The sequence below is a fragment of the Gallinula chloropus genome (assembly GCF_964237585.1).
Source record: "Gallinula chloropus genome assembly, chromosome: 3".
NCBI classification, from domain to species: domain Eukaryota; kingdom Metazoa; phylum Chordata; class Aves; order Gruiformes; family Rallidae; genus Gallinula; species Gallinula chloropus.
In genome coordinates, this window is record NC_140087.1 from 87,684,224 (window position 1) to 87,709,129 (window position 24,906).

Consider the following 24,906-nt stretch of genomic DNA (forward strand, 5'->3'; position numbering starts at 1 on the left):
AATCTTTCTGAGTATGTAGCTTAAAGCATAAAACTTAATAATGAAGGTTTCAAAGAACAAGAACTTCAGTGTCAGTCTCCAAACTTCACCAGTCTGAATATCCATGAAGTATCCATAATGGACACATTTGTCCTTCCTTCTCCTACTAGATTACTTTTTAATTCTCTGTTTATGGAAGCAAAATTAGGAGGTCTTGGCAAACACAGCAAATACAGACAGGCAATGCTACACCAAAGAAATCACTTTCACTAAAGAGGTCCCTTTCATCCATAGACACATTATAAGACCCACTCTTCAAGTTTGTGTGACATCACCACATTCAGTTGACATTCCACGGAGAAAAATCCTTTTCCGAGACTTTATTTCCTCATTACACTGATACACAAATATAATTGTTTACCTTTCGCTGCCAGTAGGAAAAAAAAACAAAATACCCACCATGTTCAAAGAATCCCTTCTAAGATGTAAATCATCCTCAGATTACTATGTTGAACTGATTTGACCAAGCACCTCACCAAGCTTTCAACAGAAAAAGGAGACTGAAAATCAAGCTGGAAGACTGGCCTGAATGACACATGGAATCTAATAAAACATCATCTATTTGTCTCTCAAGAGTGTGTCTAGGGGAGAACTACTTTGCTGACATTCTTATATGAGAAACTTTATCAAGTAATACTAAGAGTCATGTCAAGGGAGACCAGGGTATGTATGCTAAATCTGAAAGCTACTGCATTTTATAATCTGAATAAATGTTCTGGAAAGCTACATCACAATTCTTTTTTAAAAAATTAATTAAAACTCCTTAAGAAGTGGGCACTTCAGTATCTACACATCCAGCATCTCCGTCACTTCTATTTCCTGAACTTTACTCCAAGTCTGATAGCGCAAATTCATACAGCTCATCACAAGACAGAGGAATGAATCCATTTCACTGCAGCTGTGGAACCTGCCTACATTTCACATTCATTGTGCCTGAATTGCTAACACGGACTACATGGGAAAACATTACTATGGAAATATTTGAGCAAAATAATCACTAAATCACAGAATCACAGAATCATAGGGGTTGGAAGGGACGCCGAGAGATCATCAAGTCCAACCCCCCTGCCACAGCAGCTCCCTAGGACATATCACTCAGACAGGCGTCCAGATGAGTCTTGAATATCTCCAGAGAAGGAGACTCCACCACCTCCCTGGGCAGCCTGCCCCAGGGCTCTGTCACCCTCACTGGGAAAAAGTTCTTCGGCATGTTGGTGGAGAACTTCCTGTGCTACAACTTGCAGCCATTGCCCCTTGTCCTGTCTCCACAGACCACTGAAAAGGGGCTGGCTGATTCCCCCTGCATCCCATGCTTAAGATATTTATGAACATTAATAAGGTCCCCCCTTAATCTTCTTCTCTCTGGGATGAACAGTCCCAGCTCACTCAGCCTTTCCTCATAGTGGAGATGCTCCAGGCCCTTAATCATCTTCGTAGCCCTTCTCTGGACTCTCTCCAGGAGATCCCTGTCCTTTTTATACCAGGGAGCCCAGAACTGGACACAATACTCCATGTGGGGCCTGACCAGGGCAGAGTAGAGGGGGAGGATCACCTCTTTAGACCTGCTGGCCACACTCTTCCTGATGCATCCCAGGATCCCATTAAATAATTAAAAACAACTCAAAAGAAATAGAACAAGATTGTCAACTAGATGTCTGAAAATAAGACTTGTGCTATCTCTGACCCTTTTTGAGAATAAGCATTTGCAGGTCTCTAATAGATATGATAACTATTTGAACAATATAGATGGTTTATAAAATTATGTGCAAAATATATTGCAAAGCTATGTTTTTAAAATTACTGTGTCCCTTTTTTATTCTTCTAATCTATATTTCTGTATTAATTCCCATTTAGATTAATTTTTTTCAAAAACAACAACCAGTTTTTCTTCTCTCTTCATTCTGTCAGTGCTCTATTTTGTCCTAGTCTACCTTCTATTACTTGTGTCCTCTTCAACAAAATCATGGAAGCAATCTTCATTTCTTTGATTGCCATTCTCTTCTTTCAGTTACTCTCTGTATTTGACCTACTTCAACTCATGGAGGAATGAATAATCATTTTCAAGGTATAAATTAATTTCCAGCCTGTTAGCCAAGAAAATGAAGGTTCTGAGACCTGATCTTACTTTTGTGTCCATTTGTCAGTCTCCTGATAACCATCTGGCAGCTAAATGCCAGTCTTAGAGATACCAAGTTCCTGCAACCTTGGTAAAAATCAGTCTCTGTGGTGAGGGGAATTAGTACTGCTACTAACTTAGTAACCCAATAAAAAACAAGCTGCGTCTATCACTATCTTTTCCACAGCTGTTTTGGCAACCAGTAAGCATCAATAATCTGCCACTAATGCTACTTTTTTGTCAAGACAACCATTTTGAAAGGAGCTGAGCACCCTCATGTAGGTAAATGGAGACTATGGAATAGTGGAAGGTAAGAAATATGGAACATAAATCCATAGAAAAACATGCAGTAAGTATTTTTCTGGAAATAATTTATTATTATTATTTTTCATTATTTACTGTAATGATGCTCCAAGTAAAAAAATAAATTCATTTCTATGCCTTTTTGATGGAAAACTAAAAGATGGTAAAGCCAAATCCAAAATCCATGGAGCCCGTATCTGAGAGCTTTCTGGGTTTTTTTTTTTTCAGGCTTCCATTTCACGGAACATTTCTATTATGCTGCTGGGATTTTTAAATCATTAACACAGTGATATCACTCAGTAATTTGCTTGCTATTTTTTAATTTAAATTTCCATTAAAATACCATAAAACGTGGAACAGTATCTTCTATTTATGTAACAAGTCTGTTGCTTCTACTATAATAGCTTTATAGTTTGGTCTTTTTGATGCATCTCGCTTGATCTAGCAATTTGGATTTAACTTCCTTTTTCCCCAGAAGAGTGAATACAGTTGCAATGCTTCTGATAAAGGTAAAACATTACCTCTCAACATTAACTAAGATTACATCATACAACTTCAGACTTTTTTGTCACATACAATTGGTCCAGAAAATGGGAAAAGTAAAAATGGCAAGTTTATATAAAATGAGTCATCATGTGAACAGAGGTTCAGGCTCAGCAATCTTTCCTTTATAGATAAACTTGAGTTTTATAATCTATTACTGTGTTTTCTGGCAAATGCCACTATTTTAGTCTTCCAGCATGTTCCATCAACATCTGTCTTGCATATCTAAGCTAAAACTAATAAAAAGATTGTATTACACTAAAATAAAAACTTCTCCCAATGCTCAAAGGCATTAAAAAGGTTAATCATGTACCTTTTAGTTCTATTTGTACTCAACCAAATTCATTCTCCATTTCCATTAAGTTTAATGCTCTTTGTGCACAAGTGACATGCTACTTAGAGCTAGAGTAAGGCAATGACATTTGATGGGTTAGTGCAGAACAACAAAGCGGAAACATACAAAGTGACCTAGAAACTGCCACAAAATATATTCATTTTTCCATTGACGTCAATGGAAGTCTCTTCAATGACAAACACCAAATCCAGCCTCATATTTGAGACTGACATTTCTTGACACACAAACAGGGCTACATTTAATAGCTACATTGAACCTTCTTACATGTTAGCCCAAGAATCACTACTTATAGTGAATTTTAAATGTACACAAAAGAAAGCCTATCTATCGATGAAGAAATACATTTTACCTTTAAATAGAGTCTCCTGATGAGTTGAAAAAATTGTGAAAGTAATCTGGGAAAAAGAACAGGCCTGCTTCCATTAAATGACACATGTGTTTCCATTGTACTGATCACCAGAGCATCAAAATGAGTCAGCAGCAGGAACAAATTATCAGTATTAAGACTTGATAAATATTCCATATCTATTTAGCATACAATCCTCAAAGAAACAACTCTGGTTTCTTGTACTCAACATGATACAGAAATATTAGCATTTTTCCCTTAGATCAACAGCTTAAAAGACACGTTGAACCCTTTACATGCTTATCAACTAAAAGACAGCAGTCTTCTTCGTATGTGACAGAATAATCAAAGCCCATAAATCATTCACTTCAGAGTTTTGAATATAGCTGAAATACAAATTCTTTGTTCCCTCCTTTCTACTTATTACGTATTATTAACATATCTGAGACACAGTGTTTGCTCTAAACACTTTGATATGTGATAGTCTTAGACAAAGTATCACACACAGATTTTTTCTCCCGAAACCCTAAGGCAGTTTTTATGTTCAACAGCAGATATGATACAGACAGAAAACCACAAAGTTGGCCTAAAAACCATACAAGGCGCAAATGAGCCCTTCTTGTGTGAAGCTTTGATTTCCTAATGTAATGTTACTGAATAACTCTCATTCCAAGTCAGAAATTAATTCTGCATCACTGTAATCACTGAAATGCCTGTAGAGATCTCATTTGCATCCTCCATACATGCAAGGTCTGGAGAGAGAAGAAATCCAATATGGACCCCCAGAAATACCAAGGAGCTTTGTACATCTCAGACCACGACAATGAAAGCAGCACAACCAAACTCGTCAACTGAACCAAACTATACTGACCAGAATGTCAATTCATTCTTGGAGACCATTAGTTAGCAGAGCTATGGAGCTTTACAAAACATGGTAAAGGAAGGGCCAGTCAGACTACCCAGCACTGTAGGTGGTAAAAAAATGTGGTTGTTTACTAATTCTATCCATTTTCCTACTCGGCAGCATTTGCTTACAGAAAACCCCTGTACACACTCCCTTTCACAGAAGCTCATCAACTTCTAGCTCAAAACCACAATCTGTGTTCCCTGCTAGTCTGTGGAGCTCTGTTTTTGCAGAAATCCTTTCACAAGCAGGTTTATCACTCTTTCTAGATAACTGAATGTGGTGATGTAAGATTTCACCTTTCTCAGGTAAAATTTTCTAGAGTAGAATGTAACCATTTTAGAGACTATTTCTTAGCCCTTCTTGTCACTTATTTTCCTCAAAGGGGAATTGGTAAAGCAGATATTAAAATTAGACAAAATATCCAAATCTCTAAAAGCAACTACAAACCGAAAACTATGAAAGTGTTTACATTAGACAACAGTGACAAAATAAGATATTAATACATATTTTATAAATGATAAGAGCATAGTACAAAGAAATTAAGTAACTTGTCAAATATCCTAAGTAGCATGTGGCAGAAAGGACTTGTACGGCGCTTGACTAATGTGAATTACAATCTCTTTCTCTATACTACCGCATCTGTAACGCTGTTTAGTTATAAAACCACTGAGCCTCTCAATTATATAATTTTAGATTGTTCGAAGTTTTTTATTTGAAGACCAGTATTTCTGTATTACCACTAAATACTTTATTTCTTTAGAAGTTTGCTGATGTACACAAGATTCACAGTATTTTAAGAACGCATATGGTGAGAGCTTAAAAGTTCACTGCAACAGCATTTTCCTCAGTACTTTGCTGAATCCTCAGCTTGCTCAATCTTGTTGGTTCTGACATTAATTTAAGTTATAATGAAATAAAGATGAAGTTAATAATGAATACAGGAGGGAGGGGGAATATGAGTCTTGACTTCTACTTTAGAGTGACCTGTATTTTGACCTTTTCCCAATATAAAAAAAAAGGTATTTTATGACAGTGTATTATAGGTCACAAAACTATTTCACACTACAATGCTTGAAGTAAAACAGGTTACAATCTTATTAAATATTTGACAACTATTGAAGTCACAGAAAAATATATATAGCTAAATTTATCTTTTCTAATAAGCAAACTCCAACACAATACAAAGTCATTTCTGAAATAAGAAAGGCTCCTTGTATTAGCTATTCAATTACTCCAAGTAATTGCCCCAAGAAAATCTCTACATTTCATTAGTGTAAGAAAACGTAATTACGTATGAGAACCAAGATCCTTAAGGTTTGACTTCAAAACAGCTACATCAATCATGATACATTTTAAATCTAGACACACACCCAGTAACATATGCATTATAATTTATATATATTTTGATTGTCCAGTAGAAGGCATAATTTACACGACTAGGTAGACAGATTACTTTAAAAGACTTATTTTCTTTCCCAAGAAAATAAAGCTATAAAACTATGTTAACACAAACTGCTGACAGTGGTTTTTAAGATCTAAAAATCACATTTTCCTCTAGTCAATCCATTATTTAAAACATCATTAAGCCCTAAGCCAACAAAAATGATAGCATAAAGAGACTTCTCTAACATCAACAAAACACTGTAGCTGGTAATTAGAAATTAATTGTTTCCACAGGCTTTTTAAAGCACAACATTTGTTGCCATCATATTGCAAATAGTTCAACGCTAACAAATGGAAAACTAGAAGTCACATTGCTGTGCTTAATAATCCAAATTTCCTTTTTTTTTCCCCTCCTCAACTCTAACTCCATTTTCCCTGCAGGGAGAAGCAGAGAAAAATAATCGCCCCTAAATTTTTTAAAGAAATAAAAGTTATCAACAGAAATTTTACAAAAAACTTTGGAAAAAAAATTAGTAATAATTCAAAGTTTGATTTTAGTGCTGAAATAATGAAGTAGTTCACTGGCAAATAATAAATACATACCAGTTACTCTGTAAATTTAAAATAGATTCCCATTTTGCAGTAAAGGCTTTTAAGCTCTTTTTCCTTAAAAAGTTTGTAATCTTCCAAACACAGTGCTATTGTGAACTTCAAAGTATAGGTAAAGTGTCAGTATATGCACAACAAATGCCAGAGATGATAATATAGATTAGTACTTAGCAGTAATGTTTGACCACACTCCAAAAAGCATGGTATTACAGTTTTCTTATTTGCAGACCAAGTAAATTAATAAAACTGGCATTACAGTGGGGTTTGTTTCTGCAGGATGGAGAAATCACAACTTACAGCATGAGCTGTAAGTGTAACCAAGTGGTTATAAATTACCACCTACTGTTTTTCTTGTCTGGAAAGTTCTATTAGCATTCTCTAAACATTAGCATTCTCTAAACAATTGCAAATCTTAAGCTACAGGACATAAAACAAAGAACGGTTCCAACTTACAGCACATTGAATTCCTGATGTAACTAATTTGACTCCAGTTTAAACAGAATATTGCTCAGGAGAGCAGATAAACACCTCACATCCAGTTCAAATGGAATAATGAATGAGCTCCATGATCTGAAAATGGTATCACTACTACTCGCAGCTTCACTTCATTAAATTTAGGCTGAATGAACAATTTCCCTCACATCACCTGATTTTAAAAAGTGATAAATATTATTCTAATATTTAACATAGTTATTTTAGATTGATTCGGATTAAGACCTTCCAGTACTTCACTAAATGAGTTTCTGGTGCTCTTCTCATATGTTATCTTTCATATTCTATCTTCAAAGAGAAGAGAAAAAAAACCTGAAACAATTCTTCCTAAAGATTTGTTGCAATTAAACTTTATAAATAAAAATCTGACTTTTTTAAAATTAAACAAACTTGCAAACCATGTAACTCCAGCACCTCTAGTTCACAAGCTACAGCGTTGATTAATGGCAAAAGGATTTGCAGGGTAATCATATGGGTAGAAAAGTAAGGGAGGAAGAAGAGTGTGAATGAGAGAATACAAAAAAAACCAAATTCTCTTATGCTAACATTCACCAAAAGCAAAGAGCACCTGATTTCCCTGAACTCTTAGCACTGTCACAAGATTCATTATGCACTAGGTAAAATCACAACACTTCCAGAACTAAACCAATGGGTGGATCTTAGTCACGTCACAGACGGAAGAGGAGGAACTAAAGGAAGAATATGATGATGTTGTAGCACTGCCAATTGAACCTCCTGCTTGTTCACCTGTGCCACCCGACCAGCCTGCTTATCCTACCACTATGGCCCAACTTCTTTCATTCTTCTCAAAGCAATGATGACTTACACCACAGTTCTGAATACTCCCCTTCATTTGGCCCAGCATTTACAGCTTTAACCAGCTTGTACTTCAAGTACAATGACTAGGCATTAATAAAACACATCCCTGAACATGGATACCTGAAAGAAGAGTGCAACAGGAGCATTAGCAAATGTTGGAACAGTAGTAATTCATCCTGCTCTTTGTGTTTGGCAGAGGAAAAGACAACCACTGGAATCAAAGACTATTATTCTTTTCTTTCTTTTTTCTCTTTCGGTGCTTAGGAGAAGAATGAAGTAGGACAGCAGCAAAGCTTTCCTCTTTTTCAGCACAGAAAACAAAATACATGCAGGTGCCAATAATAAACAAGCACAAAGACCTATAGAGATATTAAAGGTTGACATTAAAGGTAAATTAGCTTTAGATGAAGTCATATGGTGCCACAAGATCACTAATCAGCTGCTCTATCCACTTTCATCAGCTTAAATTAACTGCAACTTGAAAGTTATCCCAAAAATATTTTTAAAAATTACACAGAAAAATACAGTATTTATTTTCAAAATTAGTATTGTCAAGTACTCTTCAATACAATAATAAATACTAGCTTATGATCACCTTTCTCACCTTAAGTTACAATTAACAAGAAAGTTAGTTGTACAAAAACTTGTTTTCAACTGCATCACAGTAGTACCTGTTCCCTTTCAGTTAAGATTCCTCCATAACCTACCCAGGAAACTGAAACCTAAAAACTAAAACTAAATAAAATTTAACATTCTAGTTGATGGTCACAGAATTGTGAAGGAGTATGAATCTAGTAAGACATTTCATACTGCCAGTCATTGTAGAGAGCTATTGAAACACTGAGTTTAAGCTGAATGTAAGAGCCATACCAGGTGAGTACAGGTGCTAAAAAGCAACGACACATATGAAGGCTACACTGTCAGCTAGGTAAAGTTGAGGTGGGGCTTAATGAAAGTCTCTAGGTAAAAAACTCCAAGTGAAAAGGGGAGTCAGGTGATTGATACACAGTTAAATGTGTGGATATGTATGAAAGTGATGGTTATGATAGTTCTCTTGCTGCACCTACTGAACAGTCTATTAAAACATTTAAAAAATACAAGCCTACATTTCCTATACAATGTTATGCAGTTCATCTACAGATGGCTGAATAAAACAAAGTAGTAGTGAAACCTTCAACTATAATTTTGTTACACGAGGAAATGTAGCACAAGCCTATAACAGATATTCTCCTCTATTTTGGAAACATTTCCCTAAATTCCTTCTGTAAGTGTTTTTCTTCAAGGTGTTAGATGACATTATTTTTTATCTTCTCCATCCTTAATTTCACTTTTTGCATCACTTTGTTTCAATACACTCCCAGGCTTTAGCTTCACTTTTTCCACATAAGTACAAACACCTCAAAAAAACGCAGAGCATTACACAAGTATTTTATTGTAATTGCAGATTCCAGCAATGCCAGTCACAGTCATTGTACCCCACCAAAAAACAATATAATGCAAGCAGAGGCTTCCCAACCATGAAGGTAACAATTCTCTACCTAGTAAATCAAACTTCTGCAAGTGGTAGCCAGAACCCAGGAGGACTGGCCAACGTAGTTAAGCAAACCACTTCAGTTTTGCTGTTCTATTACAGTTCACTATGACTGATATGAGCTGAATAAGCAGCTCAGCCGGTAGGTTAGACCACGCTTTGAGGTACAAGTGAACAGTTTTGGTTAATACAACATCCCAAGCAAAATCACGACAAAGAGCAAACAACAAAAAACACACCCCCAGCTTTAGGTTGACACTGAATAGTGAAGACAGCGTAATTAAAGGAACACAAATTTATGTGGAACTAAATTTTCTGTAGGTCTTTTAGACAGTTTTAAGTAGAGAGCTAATACATTCCTTTTTAATTTAAAAAAAAAAATCTATATGCAGTTGAACTGGGAGCAAAATTTCAAGCAGAACAGACTAAGAGAAAAAAGGTAGGATCTGTCTCTTGAAATTCTGTCCTGTATTATCTGCAAAAGGATATTCAGCACAACAGGCAGTTTCTTGGTCCTGTACGATTACTTCTACCTAACAGTTGAAAATAAATAAGTGACAAGGGGGAAAATTTTGCTAATGTACTCTGTTGAAATGTAGTACTACAGACAAATGTTTAGGGTTTTTTTTATTATCTGCTTTTATGTTAAAAAAGTCTTCATGAAGTTCTGAAATATACACATCAGTTTAAATGTACAGAAACAAAAGAGTTTGAATACTAGTAGTAACAATTTTAAATATCAAAAGCATATTTTGCAAACAAAGAGCTAGAAAAAAAATAGTCTGATTTGTTTCTGGAGTGGAAAAAAAATTCAGACCAATTTTTTCCATATGTTAAACCCGTATATAGTCATAATTAAAGTCCATGTATCTCACTAGCATCACAGGACAGCAATTTTTTTGCTTTTCTATATCCATATGCAAAAGTAAAATGTCCACCAAGCCCATGTAAATTCTGTCCTGCCCTATCATATTTAAAGTGAACAACTATCATAAATTTCAGAGCAAATTACATACAAAATAAAAATAAGCAAATTGTAGAGTTCAGATGAGTTCAGTCTCTATCTGATAAAAATAGCAATAATGAACTTATTAACATGTATCCAGGAAATCAAACATTTCAACAGCATAAAGGTCTTAGTGTGTGTGACAGCCTTGAAAAGGTGCGTGACAAGAAAATGTAACAAATAATACACAAGAACATAACTGTTCTCTATCACACTGAGTCAATTAGGTAACCATACATTCACCGTTCCTTGAAGTAACTCAGCTCAACAGATTTACAGGGGGAAGTAATCAAACATCCTAAAAACATTACAGATTTGTCTGATTTTAGGAGCACCGAATGGTAGCTTAACAGAAGGTGCACTATACCAAATTTACTTAGAAGAAAGCTTTTGATTTTGGTGAGCCTTGTTGTGTGACAGACCAAAAATGAAAGCAGCCCATAAGTACAGGCTCTTTAGCACATAACAAAGATAGGAGGGAAGGTAAGTAGTTTATGCAGTCCCACATAGTACAATTGGAAAGACATAACAGTATGATAAAAACTAAGTCTAATCCATATATCTACTATGCCAGCATTTAGTCTGTAATCCAGAAGGTACAGCTCTACGACCTTTCTTAAATAAGCAAATATCTTAATGAAAAACAAAGATCATCTTATAAAAAATAAATTTAAATCAAACATTTATATTTGGGAATCTCTGCAATCTACATAGTCTATGCAGTCTATGTTTGTATTACAAACATTTCAGATTGCCTTCACAGAAAGCTCACTGTGAAAAAAAAAAAACTTACAATAAGCCAAGTACAACGCAATATACTATTAATAAATGCATATACACAATAATTCAGTAAAAAGCAGATAAATCTCAGCATCACAAAGGTCAATGTGATTTTAAAAATTAAAAAAATATTGCAGAAATACTTAAAACTATATTATCTCAAGGTAAATGTTAATACACAAACAATAGGAATCTATAGCATACGAATCCTAAAAAAATAGTTCAAAAAAGTAGCTGGCTCAACTAAGTGATATTAACAGGATAAATTGCTACAGACATTTGAAGAAAAGCAATACGGAAGAGAAGTAATAATTATCTCTATGGAAGAATGATTCATATATGATTACCATCGTGGAACTTCATCCCAACTTCCATTAGAATTCAATCAGCAGCACTTGGAATGGAAAAAACAACTAAAAACACATATTGGAGCTATAAAATAGCTTCTAACTATAGACTGTGCACCACTACTCATTTATTTGCAGGAGTGCCTTTAAATTTGAAGCTCATAATATGGAATGTGGGCAAAAGGGAAAAAGTTTTATGAGGAATTCATGGACCATATCATCAGGACTATACTCACTGATGTTAACAGAAACTACAAGCAAATGCCTTTTCTCTATTTAATCAAGGTTTTCAATAATCAGATTCTCTCTCAAGTACCATTTAACACATACATGAATACCAGACATAGGAATGTAAAAGACTGAGAGCTGGTTTTATATTGGGAGGGAGAAAGGAGAAAACACAACTCTATATACGCAAACGCCACAGTGCTGAGGTACTTCCCTGAACAAGATGCATAGGCACAAACAACAAGGCTTCCATTCAAAGCTTTCTTGACATATAGAAGAGCACAAGATGTGAATAAATGGTTTCTAAACTGGTTATATACATTCTCATAACTTCAAAATGACTGCCTGCAAGCACAGTTCTGCTTCTGGAAGCCAAGCAACAGCCCAAGGCGTGCTCTAGCAACCCGAAACTACAAGACCAAAAGACACAAGTTTTGTATGGAAACAGTGACAAAGTTCGCTGTCATCACGCAAGCAGTACAACTTGAATCACATTTTATAGGTACGAGATCCATTCAGTGAGAAATCCAAGGAGCAACATATTAAAAAAAAATGGCAAAAGATCAAGAACAGATAGCCAAGAAACATAAATCTGATCCCGGGATACCTGCATTACAATTGTACAGTTCAATGCCTCGTGAGTACAGTTAATGTATAAAAAACCCACATCAGGCTCACTGATCTTGATTTTCCTTTATTCACAGTCCAACTAGATGAAGTAAACCTTGAGTAATGGGAACAACAAGCTGACAGACCAAGAGGTCTGCCAGGACATGCTACCTATTAAATATAGGACACAAAGGATCTACTGCTGACAATTACTCTATCACTTTGATGACAACAGCTGACAAAAATGCCACCTGTGCATTAAGGAGAAAGTTCTGGTGCACACTGTACAAATGGCTCACATCAAATAGCCTCAACAGAAAAAAGGGAGAGAGTTTGCCCTAACCCACTCCCTGGTGCTGCATTACCCACTGGTTCCCACTGTGGCTGCTGTGTCTTTTGCTAGGTTTCGCTCTTTCTGATGTGAGGCCAGATATTTTTTTTCTCAACCTGCTGAACCTTTATGCCAACTTCCAAGGGGAGGTCCTCAGAACCTTTCCTACAGGAGAGCAAAGCATCACCAAGTGCCCAGAAGAACAGAAACCCCTTCACTTGTCTGTAGTACAGTGTCCTAAAGAAGCAAGCTCAGAATTACTACCATTGACAATGTCAATCCATAAACTGTGTTTCTGCAAAGACACCGCTATTTTTTTTTTGCAAAACTCAGTTATCCAGGGTCACAGTAACCCACAAGCCCCTAATGCTGCAGTTCAGTTTACGGTGCTTTTATTACTAACTCATGAAGGAAGAATTCTCAGCATTTCTTTGCACTGCAGTAGTGACGGTTCAGAGAAAATTAGGATATGACTAATTAGGCAATAAACACAAATCTTCATAATTATGTGTGGCAAATACTTGCCTTCTGAATAACAGAAAAGTATAAAAATGAGCATTTGCAAATTTTCACTTGCAAGAGTGAAAATGGCAGATTAATACTAATTGAAGTTTAAAATATGTTCAGCTCAATTCAGGGTGAACAAAATAAAATAATTTGCACAATCCCCTTCAGAGTACTTAATCCTGATCTAGATTTCCCACTTCCAGTAACACATATATTCCAATATAAAAAGCGCTACAACCACAAAATTTTACCCTGAATATGACCAGTGAAGCACTGGGAAGCATGCCATCAGCTTTTTAATCAATACCACACCACCCAAAAGTTCACAGACAGAAAAATCCACACCGCCTAATCCCACCAAAGCTTCCAAGCAAATCTGTTAAGTACAATGAAGGGAGGAAAAAAAGCTCTTTCTGAAAACTTCATTTCTGAACAGGAGAAATAATATCTTTAAACAGTTTTATAGGTTATAATGTAACAAATTTTATAGGTATTTCATACACATCTCATGTTTCAGCTTTTTGGGTCGCACCCTTCATCATAGTTTAGCCTTCCAACAATAACAAAGCTAATCAACCTAGTAGTAGGAAAGTGTTACCTGCCTGGATAGGAACTGACATCTTTGCTGTGGCTGCACTAAATGCAGACGTCTGCATGCACATGCAACAGCTGGAGACTCAGAGGAGCGTGGTCAAGTCAGAGGTTTTATAATCAGCAATGTATGTTGAGAAGCACATTAATTTCATGTGTTCATGTTTACAGCTGAAGATATAAAGGGGTCAGAGCACTCCTGATCCCAGCCCCTCCATACATGAGTTAAACACACAGATGTAGGATGCTGATATTAGACTAAGCACAGAGGATGCATTCTCTCTCAAGAAAAAAAATGTAATCCACTCTATGGACAAGTACTCTCTTTGAATCATAACCACTGTATCACTCATACTCCAGCCCTGGGGAATAAAGCAAGAGCTTTAGTCAGAAATCAGTGAAGATTGTCAAAGTAAACAAGAGTCTTAACCAAATTTTTCACTGGCTCGTGCAATGACATAGTGCTTTAGGAATGTCTATATAGACAAGCAGCTCAGTAATTTAAAGACTGTCTTCACGGTTACATTTCCTAGGGAAGCAGCAAAGGCTGCACATACTCTTTAAACACGCTTGCGTCACTTTTCTAACATAAAACAACTCAACTTTTTATGTTGATCTATTCAGCCACATGTTGGGAATTGGCTGGGTTCACTTTCAGCACTCTAAAGGTAAAGCACCAAGAATTGCATCGTGTCTCATTCAGAAGCACCATATCGGAGCTCTGCACCTGTACAAGCTGTACAATTGATTCTGTTTTTCTTGTGAAGGGCTTTAGAAAGATTACAGATCAGTGTTTTAATGTATATAAAATTCTTTCTACGCACAATAAAAGTAAACTGCTGATGGACTTGCCTTGCAAAAGACTTGCTTACACCTCTGTGAGGGAACTCTACCACTTCTATAGTGAGAAAGGAATCACAAACCAACCCATTTTTCTTCCCTTTAAAATAAGGCCAGCTGTAGGACACTACTGGGATCTTGCATTTCTTCCAGATGACTGAAGTAAGGGGCTATGGTGACTTAAAAAATGTCCTTAAAAAAATGTTTTAAAAGCTTGTTCAAGTCAACAACCTAAAATAACTACATGTAACCACCCAGGCATCTCACTGTACATCACATCCCACTGCAATGATATGCAGAGACAGCAAAAAGCAACCTGACTTGAGCACAAAAGCAGAGCGCAAAGACAGGAAGTTAGGCTTTTCATTGCATCAAGTCTGCAGCGGATCCAGGCTTCTCAACTAGGGGATGATGAAAGGTTTACTAAGAACCTCAACACACAGCTCATACACATGGCCCTTTAGGATTCACTGCCTAAGCAACCACAACAAATTATATACTTCAGAGGCTGGAGGGTTTTGAGCACTCTGATAATCTGCTAAAATTGAAGCAACAGCGAAGTTTCATGGCCCTGAGGACAAAAGTGTGAGTTACTCAGCTCTTCAGTTAAGAGATAGTGGTAAGGGCACATGTTTGAAAGGAGCAAGACCTGGATTCAATGCTTTGTCAGCATAAGGACTCTCCAATCTTCCCTCTCCCGGGGAGTGTGAGCTTGTTACCAAATTATAGGATAACCCTGTGGGAGATCAGCCTGTTCGGATACTATTGCTGTTATTACCCTAAATTGCAAAGCATAATCATCAGACAACAGTAAGAATAAAAACAAAAGGGAATGTGATCATTCCTGTAAGGAGGGCACTCTCCAAAAGGAAAAGTTCTTGGGTTCCCATCTTTTTCTTCAGAATGCTATGTTTTATTAGTGATCATGACATACAAGCACAATCATTTAAACCCAAGCATATAATCAGAAAATAACTGATACATATTAAAAACAGTCCTTGCCATCATGAAAAGAAATTGAAAAGTCAAGTTTTGTAAAAAAAAAAGTTTCTTTGGTACAAAGATTTCATAAAATTCAGAAAAAGAATCACTTCGGAAGTTAGTTTTCTAAGCACATGAAAACTCAGGTAACAAACCTCAGAAGAGACATCACAGCATGCTTTCACAGCATTGAGACTATCAAACAACGTATGTGTAGGTGTCATGATTTTAGCAGTTTGAAATATGTTCAAAATGATAAATTCTGACTGAATAGAGACACCTAAGGAATATGCTACATTTTATGTAGTGTAACATTTTTACCTCTCCGTCTTTCTGCAAAAAGCACCACAGTATAAAATACAGGTCTAACCAAACTTAAGTGACTTAAAATATTTCCTCTATGTCTTTTTATGCTGTCAGCCTGTAAAATCAGTGATTTCTCTTGATCCAGAGGAGAAAGGCTTTTTTTTTTTAAATGCTAGAGAATCTTGAAACAAGCTAGATCAACCTTCAGGGGCAAGGGACTGTTTGTATCTATTGCCTTTATGTAAGGAAGGACAGCTTTCTTCCATAAGTTTTCCCAAGTTAAGTAGCAATGAAGCACTATGTAACGATTTATATGAACATGCATACAAGTTCTTTGATTTTATTCTAGGAAAGAAAGGTCAGATTGTTTTGGGTTTTTTTTAACAAACTACTAATGTCCTTTTTGTCAGCAGTAAATGTCATCTCCCAGCTATACAATGAGGGTGCAACTTATCTCACCTGGCTTTACATTACACTCCTCGATCAGGACTCCCTTAACTTAAAAAAAAAACAAAAACAAACAAAACCAAATCAAAAAGACATTTCCAGAGGCCAGTTTATCTCCTCTCAAATGAAGCTGCTAAAACAGCTGGGATGAATGACCCTCAGGAGGTATCCTTTCTCTAGGATAGCTCTACGAGCTACAGTACCCAGTCCAAACTACAGTATTCATTCGTAGACATCTGAAGATTGACAAAAGAAAAATCTAGCCCCTGTTTACACATTTACCCATCCCAGAAACTGAAACTAAGTGAAGATTTCAATTACAGCTGGGAACCATTCAAACCCAGGCAGGCACACCCTCATCTCCTTCTCATGAAGATGACAAAAGCTAACCTATTTCAAACCTTAAGAAATCTCCAAATCTTAAAAATGCAAAGAAGATATCAGTAAAATTAGGCACCTTTATTTATGTTAATTATTTTTTTATTATTTATGTTTATTTATGTTTTACTCAGGGCTATATATTCATAAACATGCTCACAGGAGCAATGCGAAATCAAAGTGGCTGCTTAACTTGGTTAAAAAGAGGCCTCTGGTGGCAGTTGTGAAGTATAACTTCTTACAGTTTTATGAAATATCTATTTTGATGACATAATTTGCTATATAGAAACAGCTACGGGAAGTATACTAAGTAGTTAGATTTGCAGTGAAAATGTTGATATATTGCTGCTCCTCTCCACAGCACTAACCATTTCAGCCCATCCGTCTTCGTGCCTACACCACAGTTGTCAAATTAGTCTCAAAGTTGCATATATTTCCAGTTAAGTAAAGCATCTCATTTTTAAATAACTGCATTGCAAACTTCAGTGTTAAAATTATTTCCTTTCTAAAGATACTATTAAGTTAAGGTTAGATACTAAAGATACAATTAAGATAAAGATACTAAAGACACAATTAAGTTAAGGTTATGAGGCCTGCTCATTCCCCAACACCAACCATGAAACTGCCTTGATTTTGTTTAAAAATTACACAACTGACAAGGAAAATTCACAGAAATATTTCTACATAAATATGCAGCACTTCTTGGCTAAGCATAAGAATAAAATAGGCCTGCAGCGTAAAACATATTAGACTGGCAAATTCATACCACTTCTGTAAAATTCAATTCCTTTATTAAAGCTTCGTGACACTGATCCATATGGAACATAAGGCACCCAAACGTTAGGCTCATGATTAGGAACAATCACGCAGCCTACAAGAAGGTAGTTAAGGCTTCCTGCATTCTAGAAAGAGCTAGCAGATAGGCAAACCTTAATAGCATGGAGACTTTAACAGGTATTTTAAGGTTGGTATGAATAGACATGAATAGAGCGTGTGTAGGGACTGAAAGCGACATCAGGCCAAGGACTAAAACAACAGGACCAAAACCCTGCAGAATACCCCTCCCAGCAGTAAAACTGAGGGATGTGATTTTACATCAAAATCCAAACTCTGGGTCTCCAATGAGATCACAGCACGGACTCCCCTCAGCAGAGGGCCATGTATCCCAGCAACTGCAATAGGTTGCAGTGTATCGCACGCACAATTCTTTTCCTCTGCATCCAACAGGACAAGGAGATGACAGATGTATTTCAAGCATATACATAAGACAAGGAAAAATGTAAAAACCTGGCCTGGAGGTTGACATAAGTTTGAGGTAAAGGACAGCCTATAACAGCTAATTCAGTTGGTTGGACTGGAATAAAAGCAATCCCAGTGTCATTTAAGAGCCCACAGACCAATGGACAGCTGACTACTTTCTATGGCACAGACAGCTCTTCTACTGCTCTCTTGGTCCTTGACACTGGCATGTCAGGAAGGGAATAACCACTGCCAGCACCAGAAGCAACCCTGTAAGCATCTGCAACAGCTGCACCAAGAAGTGCATCTTGAGATGAAGCTACCAGCAAGCAGCTACAACTGTTGCTTCAATAGAATCACAGACTGGTTTGGTTTGGAAGAGACCTCAAACATCATCTAGCTCCAACCTCCTGCTAGTGGACACCCCCCACTAGCCCAGGTTGCCCAAAGCCTCATACAACCTGGCCTTGAGCACTGCCAGGGAGGGGGCAGACACAGCTTCTCTGGGCAGCCTGTGCCAATGCCCCAGCACCCTCACGATAAAGAACTTTTTCCTTGTATCTAAGCTAAACCTACCCTCTTTTTATTTAAACCCATTACCCTATCACTACATGCCCTGATACACAGTCCCGCTAAATCTTTCCTGTCAGCCTCTCTAAGTATTGGAAGGGTGCTATAAGGTCTCCTCAGAGCTTTCTCTTCTCCAGGCTGAAGAAGCCCAACTCTCTCAGCCTGTGTTTACAGGAGATGTTCCAGCCCTCTGAGTATCTTCGTGGCCCTCCTCCAGTCTCATGACAATAGGATAATTTAACATTTCTCCCTTCAGACTGGCTAGCCTGAAGCCATTCTAATATAAGAGCAATGCTACAAACATTTACTATTTATTATAATAAATAGCTGAACTGCCTAGACAATGAGCACTATATTTCACTAGAAATAATACTCTTTTACAGTTCTTAATAGTAAACATTTAACACACTTAAAGCAACTGGCCTATCTGTTCCCTCTTTTTATTTTTGTCACTGTTACCTTAAAAGATGTTCAGGATGGAACTTAAGCTGAAAATCTTCATGGAACATTTTAAAGTACAGATTTGCAAAACATTGTACAATTAAAGCTCTGCATATCCCATGCACAGATGCATTTTTTCCTGATGGCATTTCAGTGATTGTCCAAATCAACAAACCAGACTTAACTGCTCTTTCAAAGAGATGCTTTGTTTTCACAGAACAACAGCTCAAATCTTTAAAGAGGAAAAAAAATCGAAAAAAAAAAGGAATAATTTTACTTGTCCAGAAGGGATTGTAAAAGATTTATTACTGCCAAAGTTTCTCCTCATATTGATGACAACAACTCAACACGTTTCATTTTTTACAGATAGAAAGTACATCCAAGTAACATGAAATACACTGCAAACAAACACTGAAAACACTTCAGCTGAGGAGATCAAATTTATATGAAGCAACACATAGCTATGCATCTAAGTACTCAAATCGTTAGGCATCCACAGCCGGACAATAGGGACACTGCCAATAGCGGACGCCCAAGATGGATCTTTCCTCCCATAATCTGCTCCATCCAGTCCCACTGGCAGTCCTTCAGACAACCACAGCAATAATATTCACACTGTGAAGAAATACAAGCTTGCCATAGAATAACATACCCTTGACTCCTCTTTACCACATTTAATCTGTTTAATATTCTACCTGACCAAGAGCAAGACCCTTACTGAACAACTACAGAGTGACACAACCCTTGTTTATGTCATTCAGATACTCCAAAAATAGTCAGATAAGGTGTATCTGATCTGCTCTATTTAAACATCAGCACAACCTGACTTAGTTCTAGATATGACACTGAGTTAAATTAATCTAAACTGCAGATATGACATTGCCTTAAGTTAGAAACTGCAGGCAGAGAAGGTATTGGATGGAATTACACATTTTTTTTTCTAGTGACGGCTCTTTTCATCCCCATGGTTGTCTTGACTCAGTACACTACAGTTACTAGGCCTGAGTTAACTAAACTGCAGATACCTCTCAAGCTTCAGTTATTTGATCAGCAGCATAAAATGAAGTAGTGTACGGAGACCGAGTAAGGACCCAATGGGCTGCTAGCCACAGCCTGCAGGACTGTAGATTCGCCAGCTTCAGGAAACTCTGATAGAAACAGCAAGCATTCTGCTAAACCCACACAACTTGTCCAAGCTTAAATCAAGGAAACCATTACCACAAAGCAAGAGGAAAACCTTTGGTTATGCTCTAATTTTTAATCCTTTAAATAATGCAAAGACAAAAATACCTACAGAACCTGAGCACTGCAGTCCAAAAGCAGGTTCACTGACATTTGTACTGCTGGATGGCAGTCAGGTAGAGAACTATGAGAGAAGAGCTGCAAGTAACATGACAAAAAATGATTTCATGGAAGAAGCTTCAGACTCATTTTCATGAGGTAACTTAGCAAAAGACCAGTCTGTGAGAATGCTCCCAAAGCAGCAATACCAACATTTATTTTGCAGAATCTAAGTTTATTCAGGTATTTATAATGTCTAAAATAACTCAATTGGTTAAGTGAAAAGGGAAATAAAAATAAAAATTACAGACACTGTAAATAATGCATATAAAACATTGCTAATTCAAAACAACAGGAGAAAAGTTAGATAATAACCAGGAACAGGGAAATCAAGTTTTCTACATACAAGGTTGTACTTTAACGACCTCCAGTTTACTTGTTGTTTTCTTTTTATTCCTAAATGACATTTTTAAACAATGCACCTTGGGATTCTTACCCAGATTTACAAAGACTGTTGGGTAATACTCCACTGTCCATTTCCCTTAAAGTCTTTCCTCCCAACAGCTTTGTGGTGCTGAAGAAAATGCAGTACGAGGATGGGTGTAAAGATAAGCAGACCAAGGTATATGTAAGTACAATAACCACTTCCATTGGTTTCTCACTATATAGTAACACGAATTGGGTAAAAATCTACCTGGATGGCCATGCCCAAAGAGTTGTAGTAAATGGAGCTAAATCCAGATGGTGGTCAGTCACAAGTGGTATTCCCCAGGGCTCAGTCCTGGGTCCAGTTCTGTTCAATATCTTTATCAATGACCTCGATGAAGGGAAGTTTGCAGATGACACTAAGTTGAGAAGAAATGTTGATGTGCCTGAGGGTAGGGAGGCTCTTCAGAGGGATCTGAACAGGCTGGATCGATGAGTTGAGACCAATGGGATGACGTTCAACAAGGCCAAGTGCAGAGTCCTGCACTTGGGACATAACAACCCCATGCAGCACTACAAGCTTGGAGAAGAGTGGCTAGAAAGCTGCCTGGCAGAGGAGGACCTGTGAGTGTTGGTTGACTGCGGACTCAATATGAGCCAGCAGTGTGCCAAGGTGGCCAAGAAGGCCAATGACATCTTGGCATGTATCAGAAATAGCATGGCCAGTGAGCGCAGGGAAGTGATTGTGCCCCTGCACTTGGCATTGGTGAGGCCACAGCTCAAGTGCTGTGTTCAGTTTTGGGCCTCTCGCTACAAGAAAGATATTGAGGCCCTGGAGTGTGTCCAGAGAAGGGCAACCAGGCTGCTGAAGGGGCTGGAGAGCAAATCTTACAAGGAACGGCTAAGGGACCTGGGGCTGTTTAGCCTGGAGAAGAGGAGGCTGAGGGGGGACCTTATCACCTCCTACAATTACCTGAAAGGAGGTTGTAGAGAGGTGGGTGTTGGTCTCTTTGGCCAAGCGATAGGTGACAGGACAAGGGGGAACGGACTCAAGGTGTGCCAGGGCAGGTTCAGATTACACATTAGGAAGAAATTCTTCATGGAAAGGGTTGTGGGCATTGGAACAGGCTGCCCAGGGAGGTGGTGGAGTCACCAACCCTGATGTATTTAAAAGACAGGTAGACAAGGTGCTCAGGGATATGCTTTAGTAGAGGACAGGTATGGTCTGACTTGATGATCTCAAAGGTCTTTTCCAACCTAGTGATTTCCATGTGAAATTGCAGTTTCAGCTGTCCAGTACTTTGAAGGCAATTCTTTGCAAAATCAACAACTCCCAATAGAGCAGACAAGGTTACATGGTGTTCGGGTGGGATAGAGTTAATTTTCACAAGAAGCTCAGAGAGGACACAACCAGGACAGCTGACACAAACTAGCCATGGGTGTATTCCATACCATATGACATCATGGTCGGTATATAAGAGCAAGAACTGGCCAGGAAGAAGTCACTGCTTGGAGCCGGGCTGGGCATCAGGCTCCTCATAGCAGCAAATTGCACTGTGTATCACACGCTTTGTAGCTTCATTTATGAGTACTGTTGTTACTTTCCTTTTCCTTTGCTATCCTAGTAAACTATCCTTATCCCAACCCACAAGTTTTACCTTTTCTTCACATTCTATTCCCCATCCCACAAGGGGGAAAAAGGAGTGAGCGAGAGGCCGCATGGTGCCTACCTTCCAGCTGGGGCTACACCACAACACCAGAACTTCACCATACCCATGAATTTAAAACCAGACATTCTGTAAATGCCACCTTTTCTCCCCAGCCCAAGAATTCATATACCTTAAATCCAAACATTTTTCTAGAAATATGGATTTAAAAAAAAATAAATCAACTAATGTGCATTATTGTCGACTTAAAACTAAGAAAGGTCTGGTGTAAAACAGCAGGGGAAAAAAAAGCAAAATGATTTCATGTGATCTTTTGAGACCCAAAGACAACAAAGACGACAGAAAGAGCCAGAAATCATGGAAAACGGTTTTCAAGCACAAGTCTGATTAAATCCTGCCCTGTGTTTCAATGTAAAGAACATGTTTTCTAACATTTTTTCACCCTGAAACATAATTCTCTTTCAGTGCTAATGCAAATGTTTGGTTTGTGTAAAGTACATTTACTCTTAATATATGAAATGGACCCACAGAACAACATATACAATACAGAGTAAAAATGTAGGCCTTAAAAGAATTAAAGAAAAAAGTCATTTGCATTTAATTGTTGTACTTATTAGTGGAGTTTTTTGTGGTTTTAGATTAGCATTGTATTAATTCCTTACCTTGCAAACAGTCTCTGTATCCCATGGTAAGATGGTCCTCAGATCAATCACTTCACAGGACACACCAAGCTTTTCTTGAGCCATTGCTGCCACTTCTTTGATCACATGCACCTGAAAGGCAATGTATTATCACCAAGTAAACATTTATTTTCTGTTTAAGATGTTCTAAATTACACATACTGAATACAAGCAGTGATTTAACTTGTTACTTGCATGTTTAGAAAAGATATTTTTATTCCATCATCTAATAAGCATTCATTACTCAGTTCACGCTTCTTATTTGCTCCTTACATCATGCCTAGTATTTTAGCAGCACTTCAGAAACTAACTTAGATGAGGAATCACTGAAAACAAAACTTTATTTCCAGAAAAGTATCTTCAACTAAACAGTTTCAGGCCTCTCTATTTTTCATTTATAGTCAGTTTGAGGTTTAGGATAAGATTTTTTTTTTAAGGACTGAAACTAAGCTAAGACCCAAATATACCAGAGTAACGTATTTTGAGGTTGCAGTCACATGAAAGTCTTCAAGAAGCATTATGTACATTCAATTACTACAATTTATAGAAAGAGTAATAGATTACCAAGTGATGCTCTCCAAAGCATTAACTTATGAACAGTTAGAAGAGACCATAAGTAGTACCACATAAGAAAATACCTATAAACATCCCAACCTGACCCCCACAGTGAAAGCATATTGGCACTGATGGGACAGTATGAACATTCACTGGTCTTCCAACATGGGTAGTACCAACATTACAAAAGTTGTATTATCTGATTATTATAATTCACATTTTACTAAAACAAAGAAGTATCCCTCCTAGCAAGAGGCTTGTACTGAATTACTACAGACATTATTTTTTTCATTATCCACCAGTTAAGGAACATATGCAGCAACATATCTAAGTGCATCAATGCAGGTGTAAAACAATCTACATCTACCAGCATCATAAAGTATGTTATGAACAGAAAAGAAAGCAATATTGCCTATATTCTAAACTGTACACTGACATTATGTTATATAACACTTTTAAGCAAAGCATATTGTAATCATTGGCTTCCCTAAAACAAACATTAGCGAGCAAATGCTCCAACACAGAAGCTAACAACTGCTGTGACAACAACTCAGATTATCTTCCACAAGCATCTCAGCAGAAAGCATTTGCTCATGAGATATGACGGTAAAGAAGAATTTCTCAATATGATGTCATTAACACTGACGTTTTCTTTATTGTCAGAATGTTTCATAACACAGGTTTGGACCTCCACTGAGCAACTTCTAAGCATCAGTAAGGGGTTGGAGGTCACGGACCATCCCCAATAAGCTCTTTGGATGAGGTATCTCGGTCCGGAAAGCAACACAATTTAACAATATGAACACAGTCAGGCAGCGTCAGTTGCCTGAGGGTCAGAGAGCAGTATTATAACTCTACATAGGTCAAAAATCTATGCTGAAACAAGGATTTACAAGTAAATCTATGTAATGTAAATATGAATAGCTAAATACCAAAGGACAGTTTTAAAAGGTACATCAAGACAAGTATTGCAATAATAAAAAGAAAATATAGCTTGCAGCATTTTTTTTTAAACAACTGTGGCTGTAATAAGAGGGTTTGAGGACTTCCAACATGACACATGGGATGGATGGTTTTGATGTTTCTCTGATGTGTGAGAATGTTTACCTAGCTCACGGGGAATTGGGCTTAGTTAATGACCATGAAACACTAAGAACAGATGGAGAGAACCAAAAGCATTTACTGGTCACTAGTAGCACCCAGGAAAGTGAGCATTGGGCAACGAAAGCGAGCACTGGGCAACACCACCAGAG

At 37.3% G+C, this 24,906-nt stretch overlaps 1 protein-coding gene across 1 annotated transcript in view; it reads right to left on the minus strand.

Moving 5' to 3' along the window:
- Positions 1-24,906, minus strand: part of BCKDHB (branched chain keto acid dehydrogenase E1 subunit beta) — a 131,073-nt gene that overhangs the window by 65,811 nt on the left and 40,356 nt on the right. Inside the window, exon 8 of the mRNA XM_084260994.1 lies at positions 23,081-23,191. Within this exon, the coding sequence (XP_084117120.1) occupies positions 23,081-23,191 (111 nt within the window). The remainder of the gene's footprint in view (positions 1-23,080; positions 23,192-24,906) is intronic.